General features: G+C 38.6%; 1 protein-coding gene across 1 annotated transcript in view; it reads right to left on the bottom strand.

Annotated features, from left to right (window-relative positions):
* Positions 1 to 23,059, bottom strand: part of UNC5D (unc-5 netrin receptor D) — a 490,550-nt gene that overhangs the window by 101,291 nt on the left and 366,200 nt on the right. The window contains exon 10 of the mRNA XM_018564580.1: positions 18,930 to 19,307. Within this exon, the coding sequence (XP_018420082.1) occupies positions 18,930 to 19,307 (378 nt within the window). The remainder of the gene's footprint in view (positions 1 to 18,929; positions 19,308 to 23,059) is intronic.

Genomic DNA, 23,059 nt, shown 5'->3' with positions numbered 1-23,059 from the left:
GAAGCTGCCGTTTTCTCTCTCCTGTCATTTGACAAGCTAGCTTTGATTAACCCAAACACCTGTTACCCAAGATTGCCTTTTATTTTATCTGGCAGAAGAACAAGTTGTTGTGTTTTTCATTCAATAACAGCACAAGAAAGTAAAAAAAAAACAAAAAAAAAACCCCTACTATTTCTGATATAATGCCTGCTTGTCACAGCCACATACTATAGTGTATGAGCTTTTGGTGAAAAATACAATTTCCATGGTAGTTTCTGGCATTATTTCAGCAATGCTTATCAAAGCTGAAAAATTAATAAAAAATGTATCACCCCCATAACAAAACATACGCTAATCTAATACCCCTAACATTAAACCCTAACCTGGGCCCTAAAAAAGCTCTTTAAGTACATCTAAAGCCAAGTCTTTTTCATTTTGGATAGAGAAATATTTTTTTTCCAAGCTGTGTCCACTGAGAAGATTTCTCTTTACTTCCTGTCCTGTAGACACAATAGGAAGTATTTTTTTTCTGTGAGAAAATGGACAGTATATTCACCTCTCCGGTGGCCCAAGTCTCCTAGCTTCCCTCCCTTCCAATGAGCTAGCCTCTGCCAGTGTCTTCTGCTTTCAGGAGAGTCAGATGCTTGGATCCCCCACCTTGTGCTGTGATTCTATCCTCAATCCCCTACATCACTTTAGGTCTCAGTAGTGACACAGGGGCTGTGAAAATGGAACCACAGTTAAAGGTGGGGGACACAGACATCACACACTCCCAGAAGTCTTGAATGTCAAAGACGATGACAGAGGCGTGAGGCTTGGAACTGAGAGAATATAAGGCCACCAGAGATATGAGTATACTATCTATTTCCTTGCAGGAAACCAAAATTGTTGAATTATTTAGCCACCTGAAAGGGTTTCTGTAATGTAAACTTGTCATGTGAGGAAAATTAGGGCTGTCATTAATCACCTCCATCTGTAAATACTATCCTGGCTACTATATAGAATCCTTGTCTTTAATAATTTAATGCTCTCTGAGTCTCTAACCTGGAACAACATGGAGAGTCACTGAAAAGCCAAACGTCCCTGTCTTTTTAATTGTTCTGGGTAAGTAGCGCAAAGAATTGAAGAAAGAGGTTGACTGCTATTGAACTAGGCATCCAATTCATGCCTATTGGATTCTCAATGCAGGTCACCAAGGTAGACAATTCACCTTCACTTCAGCATGCAAAGATGTGAATATGCACAGATTGTGTTTGCAAAAATTGGGTCAGGTATGTGTTTTGGTGCATTGAAGGGTCCACAGGAAAATAATAGCATACATAATTATAACTAACAATAACACACACTGGGACCATGAGGAACAAAAGTAGCCACCCTCCGGAATGAAGGACAGTGTCAGCACCAATTCAGAGATGATATGAGGATCTACAGCACCATGCAGTGAAGTGAAGCACAAATGAGCTGTGAACACTATACGCACAGAGCAAATTTTGCTTATATATACAGTGTATGTACTGTATATATACATACAGTGTATGTACTGTATATATACATACAGTATATATCTACAACATTTAATACATTTTGCAAAATGTAAAAACTGCTGGTTAAATCTATGGCCAGCTTAAAGGAGAACTATGGGGTTCTATCTTTTTTTTTTATTAATGCATTCCTTAGGCTAAATAAGTAAATGATGAGAGAGGGGAAGGAGCTCTCTCTCTCTTCAGCATTTACTACAAATGGGAAAGTCCATATATGGTAAATGATGTCACTGGAGATCCCTGCAGATCGGATGCTTGCCAGTCTGCAGGGATCCCCAGTGACACCATTTACCATATATGGACTTTCCCATTTGTAGTAAATGCTGAAGAGAGAGAGAGAGTGCTCCTTCACCTCTCTCATCAGCGATCCCCAGTTAATTGAGGATGTCAGCATCACACAGGGCAGGGAGAGAGAGAGGGGAAGGAGCCTGCGTGCACGAGCTGAGAAAACAAAGCTGTGCACGATGAGAGGAAGCGCGGCCACAGCGATGAGATCATTTGAAAAAAAAGCCGTGGGCGGGCTGGATCAAATGTTAACGCCCCCTAAGAGGAAAGGAGCTTGGAGCATGCGTGAAGACGTCCATTTACTACAGGTTTTGAGGGTTTTATCTGTGATATGCTGCGAATTTAGAAAAAAAGAACGATGCTACTACAATCAAGGTAAGGGGTATTTTTATTTGCCCTTAAGTCATAGTTCTCCTTTAAGGCTACACAAATGCAAACAAAGGAAATATTTGCCTTTGGGATCATGTTCAAAATTCTACTTAATGGGTAAAGGGCACGATACACTGAAGTCCACATTACTTTTAATTGAAGTGTTGATCAACAAAGGAAATGATCTAAGTACCCTTTTGTGTATATAGAGCCTAAAGATGTCTGATCAAAACGTTCAAAATTAAATATAATGTACACCAATTGATAACTTATGGGTTCATCATATAAGACATTTGTCATAAACAAAGTAAATTTTTAGATAAAACATTGCTCAATTTGTACCCTCACATGGGTCTCCTGCATTTACCTTATCTAAACCCTTCCAATCAACATAACACAGATATGTGGCATCATGGAGGTGGGCTGTCTTCCTGCATGCCTTTGTGCTGGGATCACTCTTGATCACACCCCCAGCATAGAGATTGAGCTGTAATAAATGGGTCTTGCTCTCTGGGTAACAACCAGGAGTTGGCTCCCGATCACGGGATTACTGTGATAGGCAATCATAGTGATTACTAATAAAATACGCCTCCTGCTGTATCTCTTTTGTGAGGAGTAAGAAATGCAATGTTTCTCTGCAGAGCCTCGTAGTAGCAAAAAAACTCTGTTAAATAACAATATTCAGGGCCGTCTCTATAGCGTGAGGGGGCTAGCAGGCAGCGGCGACATGGTCATCACTTTTTTGGCCAGAGCATCCTGGGTTGCTAAGAGCCAGGCGGTGAATTGTGTAAGGGCCATACACATCTATCCGCCCAGGTCTTAGGAACTTGGAACACCCTGGCCAGCATCCCACTCAGCTCCTGTCAACCAGTGACATCAGTGGGCAGGACGCTGGCCAGAGCTGGACGGAGAGGAGATAATGCATAGGCCTTGCCCAAGCGCTCCAACCCCCCCAGCATGCTAGGGCTGCCCCTGATAACATTAACAATAAAGATGAAATTAAAAAACATGGCTGGATCTAGGTTAGTGTCAGTGTCAGTGCCAGTGTTAGTGTGTTTAAAGCTGGGCATACACCTATAGATCATTAGTACTAAAAAAACTAATAAAAAATTATTCACCTGGATACACAAAGCAGTTGTCAAGATATTACCATGCCAAAGCTGCAAAACTAGGTTCAGACATTAAGGTTTGTTTTACCTTTGTCATTAAGGGGTTAAACAGAGCAGGAATTAATCTGGGAAGTATAGTGTTTATTTTGGGTTCATATGCCAAATTTTAAATGTGTTTATTTATCATTTGTGTGCATGTGTTCATCTAATTTGCCCTTAGAGGTTTAAAAAAAATGTACACAATTTTTCCTGAATGCAAGTAAATGCTCAGTGTGAATTACACAATTTATAATCATTGCATGCATTTATAAGTGTTAGAAATGCCTTATAAATGCTTATAAATTAATTTAATTACATGCACGTTATTGCCCGTGTGAGCTAACACTGGAATACAATTTTTTTTATTGCATTTAACCATTTTTTGTGACAATGTAGATGAGTTCTAGCATACAGATTATATGTATACAGTCATTTTGGAATAGTGTGTTCTGTTCTGAGAACATTGACTGTGCTGTAAACCTGACTTGCACAAATAGAATTCTATAGTATACTGCATAAACAAAATTGTTGTTGCCTTTACTTTACTCCCTGATAGACATGTGCATTCGATCTCATCAGAACTAACATTCGGACGAAAATCTGCATTTTTGGACATTCAAATGCATCCAAATTTAGTCCCAATGTCATTAAGAATCAATGTTCTTAAACTTGAAAATAAAAAAAAAAACAGCCTGCGATTCCCCCCAAATTAGTTCTGGTAGGAAGTTTAGGGAGGAGTTCATGCCAAAATAAAAAATGTGTTTCCCCCCCTCCCAAATCCTTTACCAGACACTTTATCCGAGCAGCTGCCTGGGAGAGCAGGAAAGGGGGGGGGGGCAATCGCGTGCCCCCTCCTGCACCATACAAGGCCACATGCCCTCAACATGAGGAGGGTTTTTCGCCTATGTTGATGAGGACAAGGGCACACAATCGCGCGCCCCCCCCCTCCACTTTCCTGTTCTGTAAGGCTGCTGTTTGGATCAAGGGCCTGGTAAGGGATTTTTTTGGGGGGGCACATATTTTTTTTGCATGAGGTCCCCCCTAAAATTCCTACCAGACCTATGGGGTCTAGTATGAATTGGAGAGCGGGAACCCCACACTGTTCTTTTTTTATATTCACATTTAAAAACAACCTATCTCTATCCAAATAGATTTGAATAGATCTGATTTCTGAAAATGAAAACTTTGGATCGATCCGAATTCGGAATATTACACAGATCTGAATCTCAGAAAATGAACAAAAAAATTTCAGAATAGACAAAACGAAATTAAAATGAAACACAATTTTCAGCCTTGCACAAGTCTACGCTCTGCTCCTTTTTTCCCCAGAAGCTTCACATTTGTCCAGGATCTTCTGTGCAGCAGATATCATGTATTGACCAGAGATGGTGGCTCACCTATATACCCCGGGCTCCACTTTACTTGCCTGGCAGCTGATGGTTTCCATCCACTGTGAAATAAGTGCTGTCATTTACAGTAAACGTTGTGCTTGTATCTTCTGCATGTACTCCCCCCCCCTTCTGCCCGCCCACTCCACATCCAACAAGCCTAAAATGACACTCTCTTTTGGCGCCCCAGGGGGACTAAATTGTCTAAGTATTGTGTTGTATAAATGTCTGTTCTTCCTCTTCTTATGGTTTGAGCTGCTGTCGTTCTCCCACTAAAGCAAGATCTTTCTGCAGCTTGAGTCCCCTCACATTGTTTTGTTATCTACATTTCTCTTTTTCCTTTTTTTTCCCTTTTTGACACCTGGAAAAAATCAAGTCTACGATCTGTCTCTCCGTGGGGTTCTCATTGTGTGTGAGAAAAGGAATAAGGAACACAATGTTGCCGTGACACACGGCAGACACTATATGTGTTTTGTAATGCTCTACAAGTTTATTTGTATGAAATTACCCAATGGCCCTTTTTTTTAATTAAACAGTGCTAAGGACAGCAGCTATATTCACCCCAAATTAATGATGTGTACACATTCTGACAACACACCCGAAATTTTGAGGCATGATTAAAAATCAGCTACAACTCTGATCCAACTGACACATTTGCGTAAAGTCTGAGTTTTCTGTTCACAGAACTGTTAACGCACAGTTGCCATTTGTGTGAAAGCAGACCTTTCAGTTACAAGTCCTCACAAATAAATTTCTGATATTTTACAATATACAGAAAAAGCATTACTTTGCAGAAAATCTCCATGTTTTACACACTTCCCAATTGTCCCTCATTGGGAGCCAAATCCCTCTGTCCCTCTTTCCTCCTCAGTTGTCCCTTTTTTTGGTCTGATCTACAGATATTTTTGAAAAGGTTCTATAGCAATAGATGGTGACCCTTGGTAATGCCTGAACAAAGCTGGTGCCATAATTCTGAGCAAAAAAAATACGTCTGTTCAATATATGCACATTTCCTCATGTTTTGTCTCTTCAAAAATGTTTTAAGTATAGCAAATTATCTGTTGGGCTCATAACTTCCTTTGTGTTCCATTTGTATAAGAGATAACCTTGAAGGGAATTGTTCCCAACAGAACAACCACCTCCTCGTCCTTATACCATAAGGGGGTGTTCTATAGTACAACATAGGTGAAGGCAGGGCTGACAACACTGCAGAGGTTTCAGTGTAGCAGAGGCAGCGTTGTCAAAAATGTAGAACCTTCCCAGCAACATTTAGACGATTAATAGTCCATATCTTACTAGCAGCTAGACTCACTATATTTAGGAAGTGGAAGATGCCAACACCCCCATCTGTGGGCGAAACTCTCTCCATAGTGAAACTACACCATCATCACGAAAAACTCATAGCGTACAGGGAGGGATCTTTACCCAAATTTGATGAAAAATGGCGCCCGTTCGTCCGCTGGTCCAGCTCCGCCACGCTGACCGGTGTCTCGTGAGTGAGCCTAATCTGCTTACTATAGATATATGAGTACATGTTGCTGGATCTCTCTGGCTCTGACGTTTGTATGCAATACATTGTTCATAGTGTATCTTGGCTTGACATCATCTGTTCTATAAGATGCGTATGTAGACTTTGCAATGACTGCCGTTTATTTCTGTATTTTTTTTGGTTTTTGTATATTATTTATTTTCTATTTCATTCACTTATTACTGCCTTCTTACCTTGTTTTTCTTTATGCTTTGCCTGTGCCAAGGCGTGTTTTGGCACAGAATTCTGTCAAAAACTCAATAAAAATCTATTGAATTAAAAAAAATTTAGAACCTATAGCAGCATTTGGAGGATGCTAAAAAAAATTTAAAGCACCTAAACAAAACCCCTAAGTAGGCAAAATGAGCCTGCTCTGTGTCATTAAATAGGCAGTTAGATCATAACTACTCATGAATTAACTTGTAAATTCAAGCTTTCAATTACAGAGATCATTAAGGATTGAGAAGGCTGAATGACAGTTGAATGGAGCTGCATTCTTGAAATGGCTAGCTTGTATCCACTGCATCCAGAAGCAGCAGACAGGCATCAATTTCTGCTTCAGGCTCATGACTTAGCAGAGTTATACCTTTTCCTTTGAGGGCCGGTGCAGACCTGGACAATCCAGGAAGCGCATCAAAGGCTACACAAAAGAAGGGTTAATACCTGAGATAGAAACTGATGTAAAGGGATGAACCTACCTCATTGCAAGTGAAGGCCAGTTAGGAGGGGCTCTAACAATTGGAGGTGAGGTTAAAAAACAGGAAGTCATTTAGAGATTGGATTGTGTTAGGTCAACTTCCCATTTTCACCTTTGTATAGCTATATATATATTTAAGTTATTGGGTGGCTTGGATTTCACCTGTCATGGCAGCATGATTAGGGCTCATGGTCTTGAAGGAGGTCCTATTGCCAAGGTAAATGCTTGGGTAGGGACCCATCTTAGATATGATCTTCGTCTTGTTCCAGGGGGTCTAGTGTTAGTGACCTTGGTGTACTTGTGCGTTAGGCTGGGCCTGCAGACAGCTGTGAAAATGTGGTGTGATTGGGAAGCCTATTAGTTTGGTTGCTCAAGAATTCAGAAATGTTTTTCCAGACAGACCGTATTGTTGTACAATGTTATATTGGTTTTTTATTTATCATTTTTTCTATTTTAATGTGTTATTAATGGTAACAAATAGACTGCGGTGGGAATTAAAACTGAACATTTTTTATTGGGTTCTTCTGTTAGGGTTGGGGTAATTAAAGTATAAAAGGTTCTGCCTTATTGACAATACTCTAGTCATAAACCCCAGTTATTGTATGTGCCCCCCAAACAAATAAGTAATAATTGTTTATAGAAATAATAGATATGAATTCAGGTCTGTAATTCATTGAGAGAACATAATATTTATTTCCTACCTAAAATTAGGATCTTTCAGTGAATCCAGTGTCTATAAAAAAAAATATTGGGAGCTTTATGGGTGATTTTTGATCACATGACCATAATTCTCTTAATAAATGATCCCCTTTTCTGCACAGATTCTCCTGTGACTGTACACAAGATTTGTAGTTGGTCATTAGCTTGAGCGATCTCACACAGCTGCACAATACAGCAATTTAAGAGCACTGCAAAACTTCACGTGATTAATCACCTCCATAGACGTGTATAGGCCAAGCGATTAATTGCACATACGAAAGACTGTTACAAGATTTTTATCAGCCCTCCCCATACTTTGATTACTCTCATGAGGCAGAGCTAACATCAATCACCTATCACTTTTGCACAGTTGTATATGCTACAAATTGCTATGTAAAGTTACAATTAAATAAATGAATAAAACTATGTGTAATAGCACAAAGAGGAATGTATCTACATAGTACTCTAAATAATAATACCCAGTATTTGTATCCTACAAATGAGGATTTTAAGCATTAAGTTCTCATCTGCATAAGCCCCTGCTTCTGCCCCAATGATGTTTATAAGATCTAAATATGATGGACCAATGGCTGGCAAATTCAGATAAATTGAGGCAGGGAAATGTATTTGCTTGCTTTTAATAAGCGTGCCTCACAATCTCTAGAAAGGGTAGAAGGCAAACGTGTCTGACATTAATCTTTTAGGAAGGTGGTACACTTACTTTGCCTGACTCACTTTTCAGCCAGCGTCGAGATGTCTTTTAAATCAGTAATATAATGCTACATTGAAGTTTATGCGATGTTCAGAAAAAAAGAGGACTGATAATTCAATATGCTGCTAAATCAGACAATAAATCAGCGCTAGAAATATACATTTAGCAATCGGAAAATGTATTCCTTGCTGACATCCCATATAATTCCGCCATTCAAGTAATTTGTTAAAGATTTACAATTATATTGGCTTACACATAATTTTAATTGAACTGAAACAATGTTTGAATTCTTTAATGAGGTATTCATTAGCTGTATAATAGGAAGGACAGAATTATCTGCAGTCTGTTGTGGCCATTTGTCAGCAGTTACATTATGAAAGTAAAAACTACAGGAAATTTAAAGTTGTATTAAGTTTATTTGCTATTTTCCTACTTGTTGGGATCCTGTGATGTTCTAATACTGAAAGTAAAAAGCAGCAATATTTTCACGCAATGCCGGTAGTGCTTCTTAGTCTTTTTCTTTTTTTTTACAGCAACATGGTAGGGCTAAGGTACTTGCTCAGTTTTTAATAGACATCATGAAATACAATCACTTGCGATGTCATTGACCAACAGAGGAAAAATGGCTCCCCAGAATGTAAGCTACACAGTAACATGTAGCAGCAATTAATCACATATAATCACACAATGCTGCATTTGTGTGTAATTCATCATCACTGCATGTGCCCAACACCGGAGTCAGACATTTGTTCCATAAGGTTGAAATCGATTGCTACTCCTCAGCAAGTATTCAACGCTAATATTCATAACAAAAGTGCTTTACTAAATGTGTTCATATAAATTAGAAATGAATGAACAACAAAGAAAATGTATGAATTAAATTAATTATATTTTAGGAAATGGTTCAAGCAAAAATGATATTTCAGTTTTTGTCATATGCCGGCAACTTGAATTACAAATGTATTGGGTCTTGTTTTGCATCTTGAGCACACCAGAAGCAACAGTTCTGCTTTCCCCTTATTGAACGTCTATGTGGTTTTTTTTTTGTTTATTTATTTTACCATGGAGGATACAGATGGTTGAGGACTGAGACTGTATAGAAAGGGTGGAAGAGAAAGGAACCTTAGATGAATATAAAAGCAATGTATCTTCTGTGCAATGTAAGTAACCAGGGGACGCTGTTCTGTCATTACAATGAGAGCTTAGCAGAGCTGGCTTTGATATCACCACCGGCTCTGACAAGCTCTCATGACAGTTCAGCGTCCCCTGGTCACCAAGTAACCAGGGGACGCTGAACTGTCATTACACACTGAGAACTCGGTGAAGCCGCCAAAATATCAAGGCGGCTCCGCCAGGTTCTCAGTGTAATGACAGATCAGTGTCCCTGGTAACCAGGGGACGCTGATCTGTCTCTGCAAAGACAAGTGATGTGACACTTTCATGTGGAGGAAATGATTTGTGATTTGCACATCTATTGTGCATTTTACACCAGCAGCAAAAAAAAAAAAAATTATTTACTAACAGGATAATATATGCTCCCAATTTGAAAGCCCTTGTTTACATAGTAGTTCTTCAATAATATTGTAAACAGGTTTCATCATTAAATTAAACAGGGAAACCATAGCATGCAGTACATAGGGTGCATTGCTGCTATGTCGTGAACTGTGAACTACAGTATGAAGGGCGGAATCGGGAACCCAAGCACAGAGATTTCACTGGTAGTATTGCAGACAAAATTCAGAGAGCAAACATCTGTCTCAAAGTCAATTATTAATCAGAAACTATCACCAGAAAAATAGTGTATTGCATACCTTTTAACTGTCCCTCATTTGGAGGGGCTGTCCCTTTGAAGTTCAATTTCCAAAAGAGTTATTCTGCACTAAAACCTTTAACTTATGTCTTATCTGGTTTGCTATTTTGAAAATCCAGAAAATAATGGTGAATAAAAAAACAATTCTTAATTTAACCAATCATTTTTGGCATATATATTATTAATGGTCCACATAACTGGGGGTGTGGCAGGCATATGCCCATTGCCTAAATACATTTAATACATTTACAGGGTTATTCACAACAGGGTGAATAGTTTGGAGAAGTGAACAATCTAGGCCAGAATAGCTGAATAGCTGATTTGGAAAAATTCCCCAATTCAGCTCACTTTCCAGTTCAACTATGTTGTCCTAGATTGTTCTCTTCTCCTGCCTTCTCCAAACTCTTCACCCTTTTGTGAATAACCCTGTTAGTGACAGTTTACTATATATTATTTTCTTTGCTCTCCACATGTACAGAATATGTAAATCAAGGTGACCAGCAAAAGTGAATGGAGTAGAGACAAACTATAACTACAACTTTTGATTCACACTTTTTGAATCTCATTTTTAAAGGCCTGTCCATACGTATCTGTTTCCTCCAAGAAGTGACCCCATCCATTCCTATGTGGTTAGCTCACATCAATAGACTACAGTTAGTAATTATTATTATTTTTTAAGTACAGGACATGCTGCTATTTCATTCAAGATTGTAAAGGAGTATGTGAAGGTAAAGTTGTGAAGTTTTGGATAGAGTGTGGAAGAGTTATGTTATGTTTAATTGTTGTTTGTGTCCCTTCTAGAGAGAGTCACCTTCTATATTTGTTCTGGTTACCATTATCACTAAGACAGAAGGAAGGGAAATTCAAAAAATCTGATTTGAGTTAGAGCAAAAGGTAAGAAGAAAATTTCCAATAGAGAATGGGATGGTGGTGGTGGTGGTGGGGGAAATGTTCCAGTGGCAACCTGCCAACATGATAATTTTCCTATTTTGGGGAGATTTACTCTCATTGCTGTATCTTCGGGCATGAAGCAAAGTGACATTTACCAATCTCCCCAGTCAGACAAAAAAATAACCTGATAGGGGTTTAAAACAGAATAAAAAGTGGCTATTCATACACGTTGAGCAAACTTATGCATCACACAATCGTCTTCATTTTAATACATCTGTGCTATAGAAAAATCCTATTCTGAATTCCCCCCTCCTTACATTGCTTACTAAGTATGAAAAGGAAAAAACAGGATTAATATACTGATTATTATCTGTACTATTAGCCACATACAGTTATCCTAATTCAATACTTTTCATGATAATAGTATTTTAAGATGACCCTGAGCTAGATTGAGCTAGATTAGTTAGATTGAGCAGTAATCTAGATTAGCAGTAATTATAGTCACTAATACTATGCTAGCCTAGATATGATTTCATCAATTTGAATAACTGTCATTTATTTACAGATAAATTGCTACTACTACTACTACTAATAAATAATATTAATAAATATAAAATAATGTATAAAAAATAAAATAAAATAAAATAATAATAATAATAATAACAAAAATGCATTTGTTAGCCTGAATTGTATGACTCTAGAAGAGGATGCCTGAAACAGATAAATACAAATTGTATATTCATGCATAGTGTGAGCTCTGTAGAATTAATAGTTTGTCATTCCGACTATTGACCTTTATGCTATACAAAGGTAAAATGTAGCAATATTTTTCCAGGCCGATATATAAATGGGAAAAGGCTCACAAGAGTTCGGCGAGGGACAAGATGATGTATAGATTGCAAATGCACATGGTGATACATCATATGTGAAGTCAAAGAAACTATATATTTCACAAGATACATTTCCCAAGACTCCTTTGCGTGCCATTGTTTCTGGAATATTTTTACATCTTTATTATTGCACATTTTGAGCTGCTCTGAATGTTTATATCTCTAGATTGCTGATGATATGTCAGCAGTATAGCTTTAATGGTGTTGTAGCTGCATCATAGATATGGAAGCAAACACATTCAAAATTAATAACCGGCAACAACCAATTTCAAATTTACTTTGACTCCATACCTTTTAATATTAAATTCAAACCCTTTCATTGTATGGAATATTCTGGTTTGAATACACGTTTATTGATTCCACAAATCACAAGATTCCACAAGACCCAGGCACAATGTAGTAGTCTTTCTCTCTGTTGTCACACTTCTTCAGTAACCTTACTCATCTTTCCCTCCCCCTCTCTCTCTTCTTATTCTTTACCTCTCTTTGCTCTTTTAATGTAAAGCAAGCCATAAACATAAAAGAAGGCTTAGGAAATCTGGTAGTCTTAAAATACAAATAGTAGGATGGTTGAATACTGGATGAGTGTTCATGCTTGTGCCGTAGCCAGACCCCCTGGCACCAGCATATATCTCTGGGGAACAGTAGCAATCATCAAGGAAAATCCAGCTTGGAGAAAAATTATTTTTTGGCTCAATAGCCTCTAATGGCAGAGTACTAAAAAAATCTATAAAGAACTTGCATTAAAAATGTACCAGAAATGCAGAAGCAGTGGTGTGAACCTAGTGTGTCTTCATGGTTCACGGGCAAATCGTAGACAAATACTCATTGCCTGATCTAACCATACTAGACAGATTGAACAACAATTCTATTCACAAAGCTGCCGAAGGATCTAGCCGTAGCTTCGGCTGATCCTTCGGCTAGCTTCGGCCCCAGGACCCCTTCAGTTCAGTATTCACTATAGCCCGTACAGCTCCCGAAGTTGGCCGAGCGCCTCAGTCGAGCCGAAGGCATATGCTTCAGCTCGACTGAACCAAGGTGAAAGCCGAAGCGGGCCGAACGGCCGGCCAATTCCTGCTTAAAACACATTACATAGTAAAATAAGCACCTGCACCTTTTCAAAGATGCACTGAAGCGCAAAGCATAGGTGTGAAAGGGGCACCTTAGAAAGTAATGGGGTTTCTTTTGTTCATGCAATGTCAAGCAAGAGCTGTAAATGGTAGTTTTAGCTGTTTCATGTTGACTATGTATGATGACTATTATTATTTTTTTTCACAATCCCAATGTGCTGTGATTTTACAAAGACAATTATGCATGTATTAGACTTTTTCTTGATGAAGCCTGAATTCCAATTACTAAAGGTACAGTAATTCTAGTTACACTTCAGTATTTTGAAAGCCCTAATTTAATGTTTGTGCTCATAATACCGCCTAAAATTGGCTACGCATCTTTCATAGTATGTGTCCATGACTGTGCACGTACTGCATACATCTGTGTGAAGGATTAGCAAGTGTGTGTGTGTATCAGGGATTCCTATTTTCAGTAACAAAGCTTCCAAGATAACTTGTAAATTATTCAACACTGCGGTTGATAAACAAGATGCTGTATCTAACAAACCTTAACTTATTTATGTAACATGTGTCGCTGTTCACACCTGTATTGCCGAGTCTCAAACCTTGCAGTGGATTACTTGCTTCAGTTTAAATAATGTCACAATAGCAATATGTGTTATGACACAATGGCTGTGGGTTGTTAGCACTAACTCCTGGTGACTCCTGCTTGGAGATACAGAATGCTTCCTCATCCAAGGATGCCATAATGGAGAGTGTGTATTTACTCACTGCTTTGTGACATAACCACATCAACATTATTATAGGCACTTATGGATCACCAGTTTACATTTTAGTAGCATTCCTTTTAATGAGACAAATGTCAAGTTAAAACAAAGTACCGTAATCACGAATGTGAGTACATAGCAGGCACCACTATGTCCCTGGGTATTGAGATAATTTTGCTGTTTAGCCCCTAATCCCCACGTACTCTGGTATGCATCCACCAACCCAACTACTTGAGTCAAAACTTGGTCCCACACCCCCTGCCTCTTAAAGTGACAGTAAACTCAGGAGTTAAATCTTAAAAATTCCCCATGGTCCCTGTGTGTGTCGTAAAGTAGCTACTGCTCCAAGCTCGCTCCCATGATGGACTCTCACTTTTGTTTACTAATTTGTATTAAGATTGTAGTTCATCAGGGAAGCAAGCTTGGAGTGGTGGCTACTAAAGAACACACACACAGAGACCATTGGGAACAAAAGTAGCCACCCTCCAGAAGGAAGGACAGTGTCAGCACCAATTTAGAGATTATTTGAGGATCTACAGCCAAGTGATACACTAATAAGGTACATTTTTGTTAACAGTTAAGGAATTAAATGCATTTTTAAAGTTGAACTCCTCATGGTGTGTCACTTTGAGCCTCCTATTGATCCAGCATCATAATGGGTGGCCCACTGTCCAATAATGAAGTTCAGGAATTGTGCGGGAGAAGCACCAGATTACTGCTCATGCAAGTTATTCCATATGTGCATAGCAGAGCAAACTAGGGAGGAACCCAGGGTGCTGAACTGTAAAGCAGACCTACGGACATGTGCTATGAGCTGCCCAAAACAGATTAGGTATTTAAATTGAACTTTGGTTTAATGATAAACGATATGATAGATGCACTAATTTCTTCCACTTTTAATGTTTAAATGTAAACACATGCAGGTTAAAGTGACTGTCATGATGGTATGATGTTCATCTACTCAGCCCATCGCTCTGTATAGTCAAGCCTGGTAAATACATATGACTTCAATGACTGATTTTCAATAACACCAATATGTACAAGTATGGGGTTTATATGAGGCATACACATAACTTTGTATTACTGTTAAAAGTATAATTTATTTTACAATAAATAAAACCCAACATTTGATTGCATATACAATATCTAAAATTAATATACAAATTGGATAGTCCCCTTATTTTAGGTGCCTTTAGAAATCTATTGTTGTATTTGTTTTAATGTGTTCTATATCAGTGTCCTCAAAGAATTGAGCTGTGTCATTTCAAAGCCATTGTATCAAATTTTTAGAGACTCTCTAATGACTGGCTTGGTACCGATGGAATGGCGCTAGGCCAATGGGGTGTCTATATTTAAAAAGGTATCAAAGTCTTTACCAAGTAATTACAGACCTGTTAACTTAACTTCAATAGTTGGGAAGATACTTGAAAGATTGATCATCACATGCACTTGTTTGTGCTTGAAAATAATATGATAAGCAATAGTCAGCACGGATTCACAAAAGACAGAATTTGTCAAACAAATCTATTTTCCTTTTATGAGGAAGTGAGTAATACATTGGACAGAGGAATGACTGTGGATATAGTATACTTGGACTTTGCAAAAGCGTTTGACGCAGTTCCCCACAGGTGGCTAATGTATAAGTTAAGGTCTGTAGGTATAGAGTATTCAATCTAAATGGTCTGAGGTTGTTAGTGGTGTACCCCAAGGTTCAGTGTTGGGCCCCTTACTGTTTAATCTTTTTATAAATGACATAAAATTGGGGATTAAAGGTACTATTTCTGAGTTTGCAGATGATCCCTCTCTGGGGGGAGTATGTGTGGGGGAGACAATGATGGAGAAAGATCTGGGTGACTGAATAATAGCATACAGTGTCAAGCCGCAGTTTCTAAAGCAAGCAAAATACTTTCTTGTATTAAATGTGGTCTAGACTCCAGAGATAGAGACATAATCCTGCCCCTGTACAAAGCATTAGTAAGACCTCATCTGGAATATGCAATTCAGTTTTGGGCGCCAGTTCACAAAAAGGATGTTGTGGAACTGGAGAAAGTGCAGAGAAGGGCAACTAATCTGATAAGAGGCATGGAGGAGCTCAGGTATGAGGAAAGATTAGCTGACCTGAATGTGTTCTCTCTGGAGAAGAGACGATTAAGGGGGATACATGATCACCATGTATAAATACATAAATGGTCCATAGACTGAGCTTGGTGCCAAATTATTCACTTTAAGGTCACTGCAAAGGACAAGGGGGCACTCTCTGCGTCTGAAGGAAAGGTGTTTTAACCTTTGCATATGGAAAGGATTCTTCACAGTTAGAGCTGTGAAAATGTGGAAAAGACTCCCCCAGGAGATAGTTCTAGCTAGCTCAGTAAACTGTTTTTTAAAACATCTGGATATATTTCTAAATGCACAGAATATTACTGGATATTGAGTTCTTATAGGTATATTAAGCACCAGAGATTGTTGATCCAGGGAATATCCGATTGCCTTATGGGATCATGAAGGAATTTTTTTCCCCTGTTGGAACAAATTGAACTATGCCTAATAGGGTTTGTTTTTGCCTTCCTCTGGATCAACAGAGGGTAACTGTAGGCATTACGATCTGTTTTAGGTTTTTCTTCTTTTTTTGTTTCTCTCCTCTTATCTCTATTGGTTGACCTTGATTGACTTTTTTCAACCTGACTAACTATGTCACATTCAACTTAATTGATTTCAATAACATGTACTTAAAACATCCATATAATGTTCAATACATATTGTGTACCATATTACCCTGATGAAGCTTTAATGTGAAACACATTGGAATGCAAAAGAAACTACAAGCCCTTGGATACAATATGTATTAAACATGATATGGATGTATTAAGTGCATGTTATTGAAATCAATGCATTTGAATGTAATATAGAATAAGGGCCTTAGATTTCTACTGGCGACTAAAACAAGGGGACTATCCAAATCTTATATGAATTTTAGATATTGTATATGCAATCAAATGTTGGGTTTTAATTAATGTAAAATAAAGTATTCTTTTAACAGTAAGTTATGTATGCCTCATGTAAACCACATACTTGTACATATTGGTGTTATTAGAATATAGGGGGAATAGGCAAGAAAGCAAATGTATGCATGATCCCTTGGAGGGTAGCTAATCTGGAATTGACAGCTTTTCAATGACTGCTGGGAGCACAGGAGAAGATAAAGACAGAACGTGTAGTATCCAAGCCTGTAGTGTCATTTTGGCCATGTTGCAGGTACAGTAATACCTCGGTTCACGAACGCATGAATCAAAGCTTGGGAAAATGTTGCTTCCGTTCGCAAACTCAACATCGGGTGATGAACACGACAGTGGCCATCTACCCCGCTCTTACATGTGGTCGTGGCTTCCTCTAGTCGAGCTTGCGGTCACAGACAGACCTGTCCGCACTTTCTGTGAAGCTTTTTGTGTGTGTTTTTTAACACATACAGTATTTAATTCAGTTCGCAACCAATTCGGTTCCCGACCAGAATCGTGGAACCAATTAAGTTCGTGAACCGAGGTACCACTGTATATGATTTTTTTTAGACATTTTCTGCAAATGGCCCAGGGAGGGGCTTGTGTTGAGATCATTAAACAGTTAACAATACTGCAAACTGATTTGTTCCATAATTTTTCTGACCACAGACAGAGGTATAGTGCTAGCCAGACAGGCCCTTGTGTTCAATGCTATTATCTGCTTGGGTTGTAACACATACCAGTATACATTCTGATAATATGATCATGCAATTATCAAATACTGATGAGCACTAGATATGCTAAATAACACACACAGATACCATGCCTGCACCATATATAAGCTGCACTGGTATACCAGCCAATCTGGGGAGCAAAATGGTGTGGGATCACAGCCACAAATGAATACAGCATTAATGGCACAATCTTTCTCTTCCCATCCTTGTTTTAGAGGAGTCAGCACATGCATGGCTTGCCTTAGCTACTTGTAATCCTCATATTCATGGCCCAACTACACATTTTAATATCATGAATTTATGTATTCCTGAGTCACTGTCCCAGAACAAGCATGCACATTAGACGTACTAAAGTTACTACTAGCTACATAAGTGTTCCAGGTCAGCATCTTTAGGTACTAAGTTGGGGGTAATAATAACCTGAGTCCTATATAGGTAATGGGGACTTTAAGGGATAATCACAAATTATTTCAGTATGCTAGGTGCTACTATAGCGCATTCTATTGGGGGTTCCTCGCTAGCTAAAACATCTACCATTTCAGGCCATCTAGATAGACTCATACTGTACATATAAGGCAAGTCATTGGGGAGCTTTCTTGGATCACTGCTAGCAAGTATTCTTGCGGATAAAGTCACACAATTCGATCAGATCTGGGGGCCCTAGCTGGCCTGTACAAGTCCTACAATAATGTAATTACATAAGGGGGGGAAAGGGAAGGGAAAGAGAAGGAAAGGGAAAGAGAAGTGGGAAGGAGGTAAAAGAAAAGGGTAGAGTTTGGACCTTAACCCATCCCGACCAAAAAATCAAATTAAATTAAATTAAACTGTTATTGTTGATGTTAATATTGCATTCTTTTTTTTTTCTTTTTTCTTTTTTCTTTTTCTTTTTTCTTCTTTTTGCTCTTCTTTTTTTTTTCTCCCCCTTTGTGAGTAATGGTGTGTTTTGTGATTTTGTGTGTTGAAGAAAACAATAAAACTTTTGAAAGATAAAGCAATGTGAGTATAACAAAGTTCATCACCGAAGGAAATTATTGAATAAACGGCAGAGTCCAGCAGAGGTGGCGGCAAGTGAAAAAAACGCTTTTTATCCACTCTATTAGAGTACAGATATTTTAAGCATACAGTTTCTTGGGGTCAGTCTGTGCTGTTCCACAATGTATCAGTGGAACAGCACAGACTGTAGCATCTTTGCTACTTCTAAAGTCAGGAACAGCAATGTCTATTGTTTTCTTTGACAATAAAGATATAGTGTTACAGATACTGTTACAGACTAATTAAAAAGAAGGAAATTGAAAGCTTTCAGAAAATGTTAGGCTTAGGCTTTTGCTAGGCTTTTGACAAAGAAATCTTGCATATTTCAAGAGCTTGCATCTTGTCTATTGAGTTAGCCAATTAATACTATAACTTCAAACATTAAAGAAAACATACCTGTATTTGGCATCACCAGCCTCCCTCCTTGATGGCCAAAAATTCCACAGACTCTCATCTCTGGCTTGGATGAAACTGATGATAGGTTTTGAATGTAGGGGTTTTTGTTCCTATTGTGTAATGTTCCAAAGCACCTGTTGTTCCCATGGGGAAAGGTTCCCGAGAGGGTCTTGCTGTGGAACTCAGGCCTCTCTGTCACCCCCAGTGACACCATAAATGAACTTTGCACTTTGACCTTGATGTCTGTTAGGGGGTTAAAGATTGAAGACTCAGTCATTAGCTCTTTGTCCATTGGGTCCTGGAAACAAATCGGACCACTGTATGTTCTGCTCACTGTTAAATCAGGCTGCAGTGAAGAGTTCAATAAAAGAGAGTTACCTGTAAGACAAAGGGATATTTGCTGTAATTTGGTAACTGCACTACAACCCAGACCTGAAATTAATTGCACAGGTGACCATAAACTTAAATCCCAACTGTTATATGCATAGGATGAAACCTATTTAATTTTGCTAATCCGCAGACAGTTGAATTCCTATATAAACCCATGGTACTAAATTCTATGTGATAGAAACCATCAAAGCGTTATGGGAAATACAGAATGTGCACTCATGTATCTCGAAGTTAATATCATTTTACTATGCACTTACATACTGAACCATGTCTTCCCCATTATGGTGTTTCTATCTATATTTCATACACATTTCGTAACTGTGGTATTATGCATGAATGGAGCCAGCTTGCTTCATTGTCAGAAAAGGTTCAGTTAATGTAACTTGCTGCACAGAGAGTGTAGCACTATGACTCGGGTATAGGAATAATTCCATATATAATGACATTCCAAAGTAAATAAGATTTGTTTTCATTGATTCTATCTGAAAGATGTGATTCTTTAAAACATGCACCTTTTGGCAGTTGGTTATAAAATTATCCAAGCAATAAATGATACCCAGGGCTGTATTTATCAGCTACATTCTTGCTTCAAAATGAGAACTGAGGGAAGGAGGGTGAAAAATAACTTACTGCACAATACAGCTCTTCTCTAAGTTATTAGAAAAGCTAAAAAAAGTTTAACAAATTAAAAATGTGATCTTCTTTTCCAACAGTTTGAATAATTTATTCTCTGCTTGAACATCTCAGCATTGAACTGTTTTGGCACCAATAGTAAGTATACAATATCACTATAGTAAGTACCAATTTTTCAGCCTGATGCTTTTTTCTGTGGGGGAGCTAGTGTTAGAGAGTAGGTTAAAAGTAATTTTATGGCTGGGCACTGGATTACTTCAGAGGGTATCTAAACCCAACCCAAATCAACCATAAAACTAAAATGTAATATATTGCAGCTTATCAGAACTAAGGTGTAATGTGGTGCCTGCATTAGTATTTGTCAGGATGTTATTTGCTTTATTTTCACCTGGTTATCCTGTAAAGAACACAGTTCCTGCCCCTTCATGTCTACACTCTTTTCTCCATTGTATCTATTGGGAAAGCCATGGTTGTCACACAGGCAGGACATCAACCATGTCTGCCTTTGTTTGTCAGCATTACATGGTAGATTGATGGGAATAGTAATTTACACAATCAAAATACAGTTCTTTGTGTCTTCTTTTCACAGGGAGTGACACAAATGCTGCTTTTCTGCCAAGGTCAACCAGTATTTACTGAACTTTCTGAAACTAGTTGAAAACTAAGGCCTGGTTCACACCTAGGCGATTGCTGAGCTGTTTTCACACGATTTTGCTTTTAAAAACGAGTGGTTCTCAATGCATAGAGGTGTCTATGGGACCAAAACCATGCAACATCTGCCTGAAAATAGCTCCTAAATCTTTTTGCGTGGCAGGCGATATTGCACAGTGACACAATGCTTTGGTGTGAACTGTCGCCATTGACTTGTATGGGTTTTTGTGTTTTGCGCATTATCACGTGTCTTAATCTGCGTGATACAACTCCATGGTATGAACCAGGCCTCATGCAGCCACCGCATTTAAGGACTGGAAAGCTGCTATATACTAATTTGTTTTGTGAAGGGAAGAAGGATAGGAACACTGTAAGGGTTAGTTCAAACATTAACCTTATAGAATGACTGCACTTTAAAGCAATTTTCTCATATAATTTTTGCTCTCCCCTGATTTAATCTACCCCACTTCCCCCAAATGCATACTCACCTCAGTTTGGTAGCCATAAATGCAGGTGGCTTCCTGCATTTGTTAACATCCTGACCTAATGACCTAAACATTTTTCTGTGTTTTGGACATGCCTGCACAGCAAAGCCTGCACAGTAGCTTTCCATAGACTCATTGGAGCATCTTCAGCTTTCAGACACAGCCAAATAGAAGCCTATGGGGAGCTTCCTATGAGTGGAAGAAGCATGGGTAACAATTGACATCTTGGAGGCAGTTTTGCAAGTGGGAAAGGTAAGAGTGTTACCAATGCATACTTGTAATGGTATATACAGTGCCATTGCAACCCATTTACATAAATTGCCCCCCCCCATCAGTCAGTACCAGAATTGAACAGTCCTGGAGTTCATCAGAATTGCTGTGCCCCATTCCCTCTCCAGCTTGCAGCCTGTGCTCCTTTCGCTCCATAGTGTGGGCAACCTGGTTTCATGGCATTATTGGTTGTTATGGTATTGGCAGGACGAACCCAGGCAGAGAATAAGAGGTGAATAAGAGGTGATCTTCTCTCAATGGGATTACCTGGCTCAGCCAGGTGTCATTGGTTGCTAAGATGCAGGTGGTGGGGCTGCACAGTGTCATGCATTTCCATAGCGCAGGCTGGCTGATTGCAAGCATCATTAAAACCAATGACATGCTGTGCAGCCCAGCCACCTTTCCTGGATAAGGCAAAGGCAGAGAACCAGCGGCCATTGTTACTGTGGGCAGACTTGGTAGGGATATTTACAGTCACACTCCACTATTATTGGATTCTTTGCCCCGTAACCCTAAACCTTCTGGCATATACCCCTGGTTGCGAACCACTGGACTATATTATAAAAATGATGCATTACATGTTAATTTTTTTCATTTATATGTGGGTTTTTGTAACTGGTTACTGAAAAATTGCAAGTTTAAATAAAATCCCAAATAGGTTGCCTTTAACTTTCTAATTTAAATCAGTTGACAATTAAACAGACTCTTTGCAGGAGTACCCTGAGGGAAACCTAGCAATAGAGTATAATTTGTCATATGGAGTGGGCCATGTTGGAGAGTTTGCAATAACATCTAAGCCATTTCATATTGTGCAGTCACTTAATTATTTAATAAAAGGGGTACAAATACCTACAATTTTAATTTGTGGATGCTTGGCAGTCCAGATTATGAAAGAAATAGGGAAAGTATGAGGTACAGAACGTGACATATTGAGTGGGTGGATGAGATTTGGATCAGCTGGGTTTTTGTTTAGATTATGTAATTTTCTAATACTTCGAGAAAAATAAATGGGGGAGGATTATGGTGGTCATTTTGAAATTTCCAATGGACAGGCACCAAGGACTTTAGTTAAGAATCTTTTGACCTTGACTTAGGTTAGGCCTCTTTGGAAGGTGAAACCCAGGTCAAATGGCCATTCTAGCTATGTGTAAGGACTGAATGCAGTCAAGCATAAAACTGCTGTGTCATTCCAATACATAAACCTTCTCTTTTTATTTGGGTGACCAACAGAGAATAGGGTGATGCAGTTTATCGTTACTGTATTAGGGGGTTTGATATCAGGCAGAATACTTTGTGCAAGCTGTCAGATCGCAGTAATCACTAATAAGTCATCGTGGCTCACAGGTCAAAACAATGAAAGATGGACTCTTGTTGCACTTTGTTCTTTAATTCACTTATAAATGCCTCACAGAGTGCTATGTTCATAAAGTTCAAGAAGCCAAGCATATGGCATACAGGTATAGATTTGTCCTAGGTCCATAAACACATACTAGCATGTCCCAGTTTCACTAGGTTAAACTGTCACAGGACTCATCTCCAGGGGATGCTTTAGTAACCAACCATGAACACACAAAAAAAGAAAGAAAGAAAAAAACTGTCTGGATTTTCATTTTTATCCTTTGCCTCCAGGCTTCCTGAAGCATGATATTTTATTTATTCTTTCCCATTGCTAAAGAACACTGTGTAACAAGACTCTTCCCT

Source organism: Nanorana parkeri, unplaced genomic scaffold, assembly GCF_000935625.1.
Source record: "Nanorana parkeri isolate BGI_ZX_2015 unplaced genomic scaffold, ASM93562v1 scaffold762, whole genome shotgun sequence".
Taxonomy (NCBI): domain Eukaryota; kingdom Metazoa; phylum Chordata; class Amphibia; order Anura; family Dicroglossidae; genus Nanorana; species Nanorana parkeri.
This window is presented reverse-complemented; position numbering and strand designations above follow the sequence as displayed.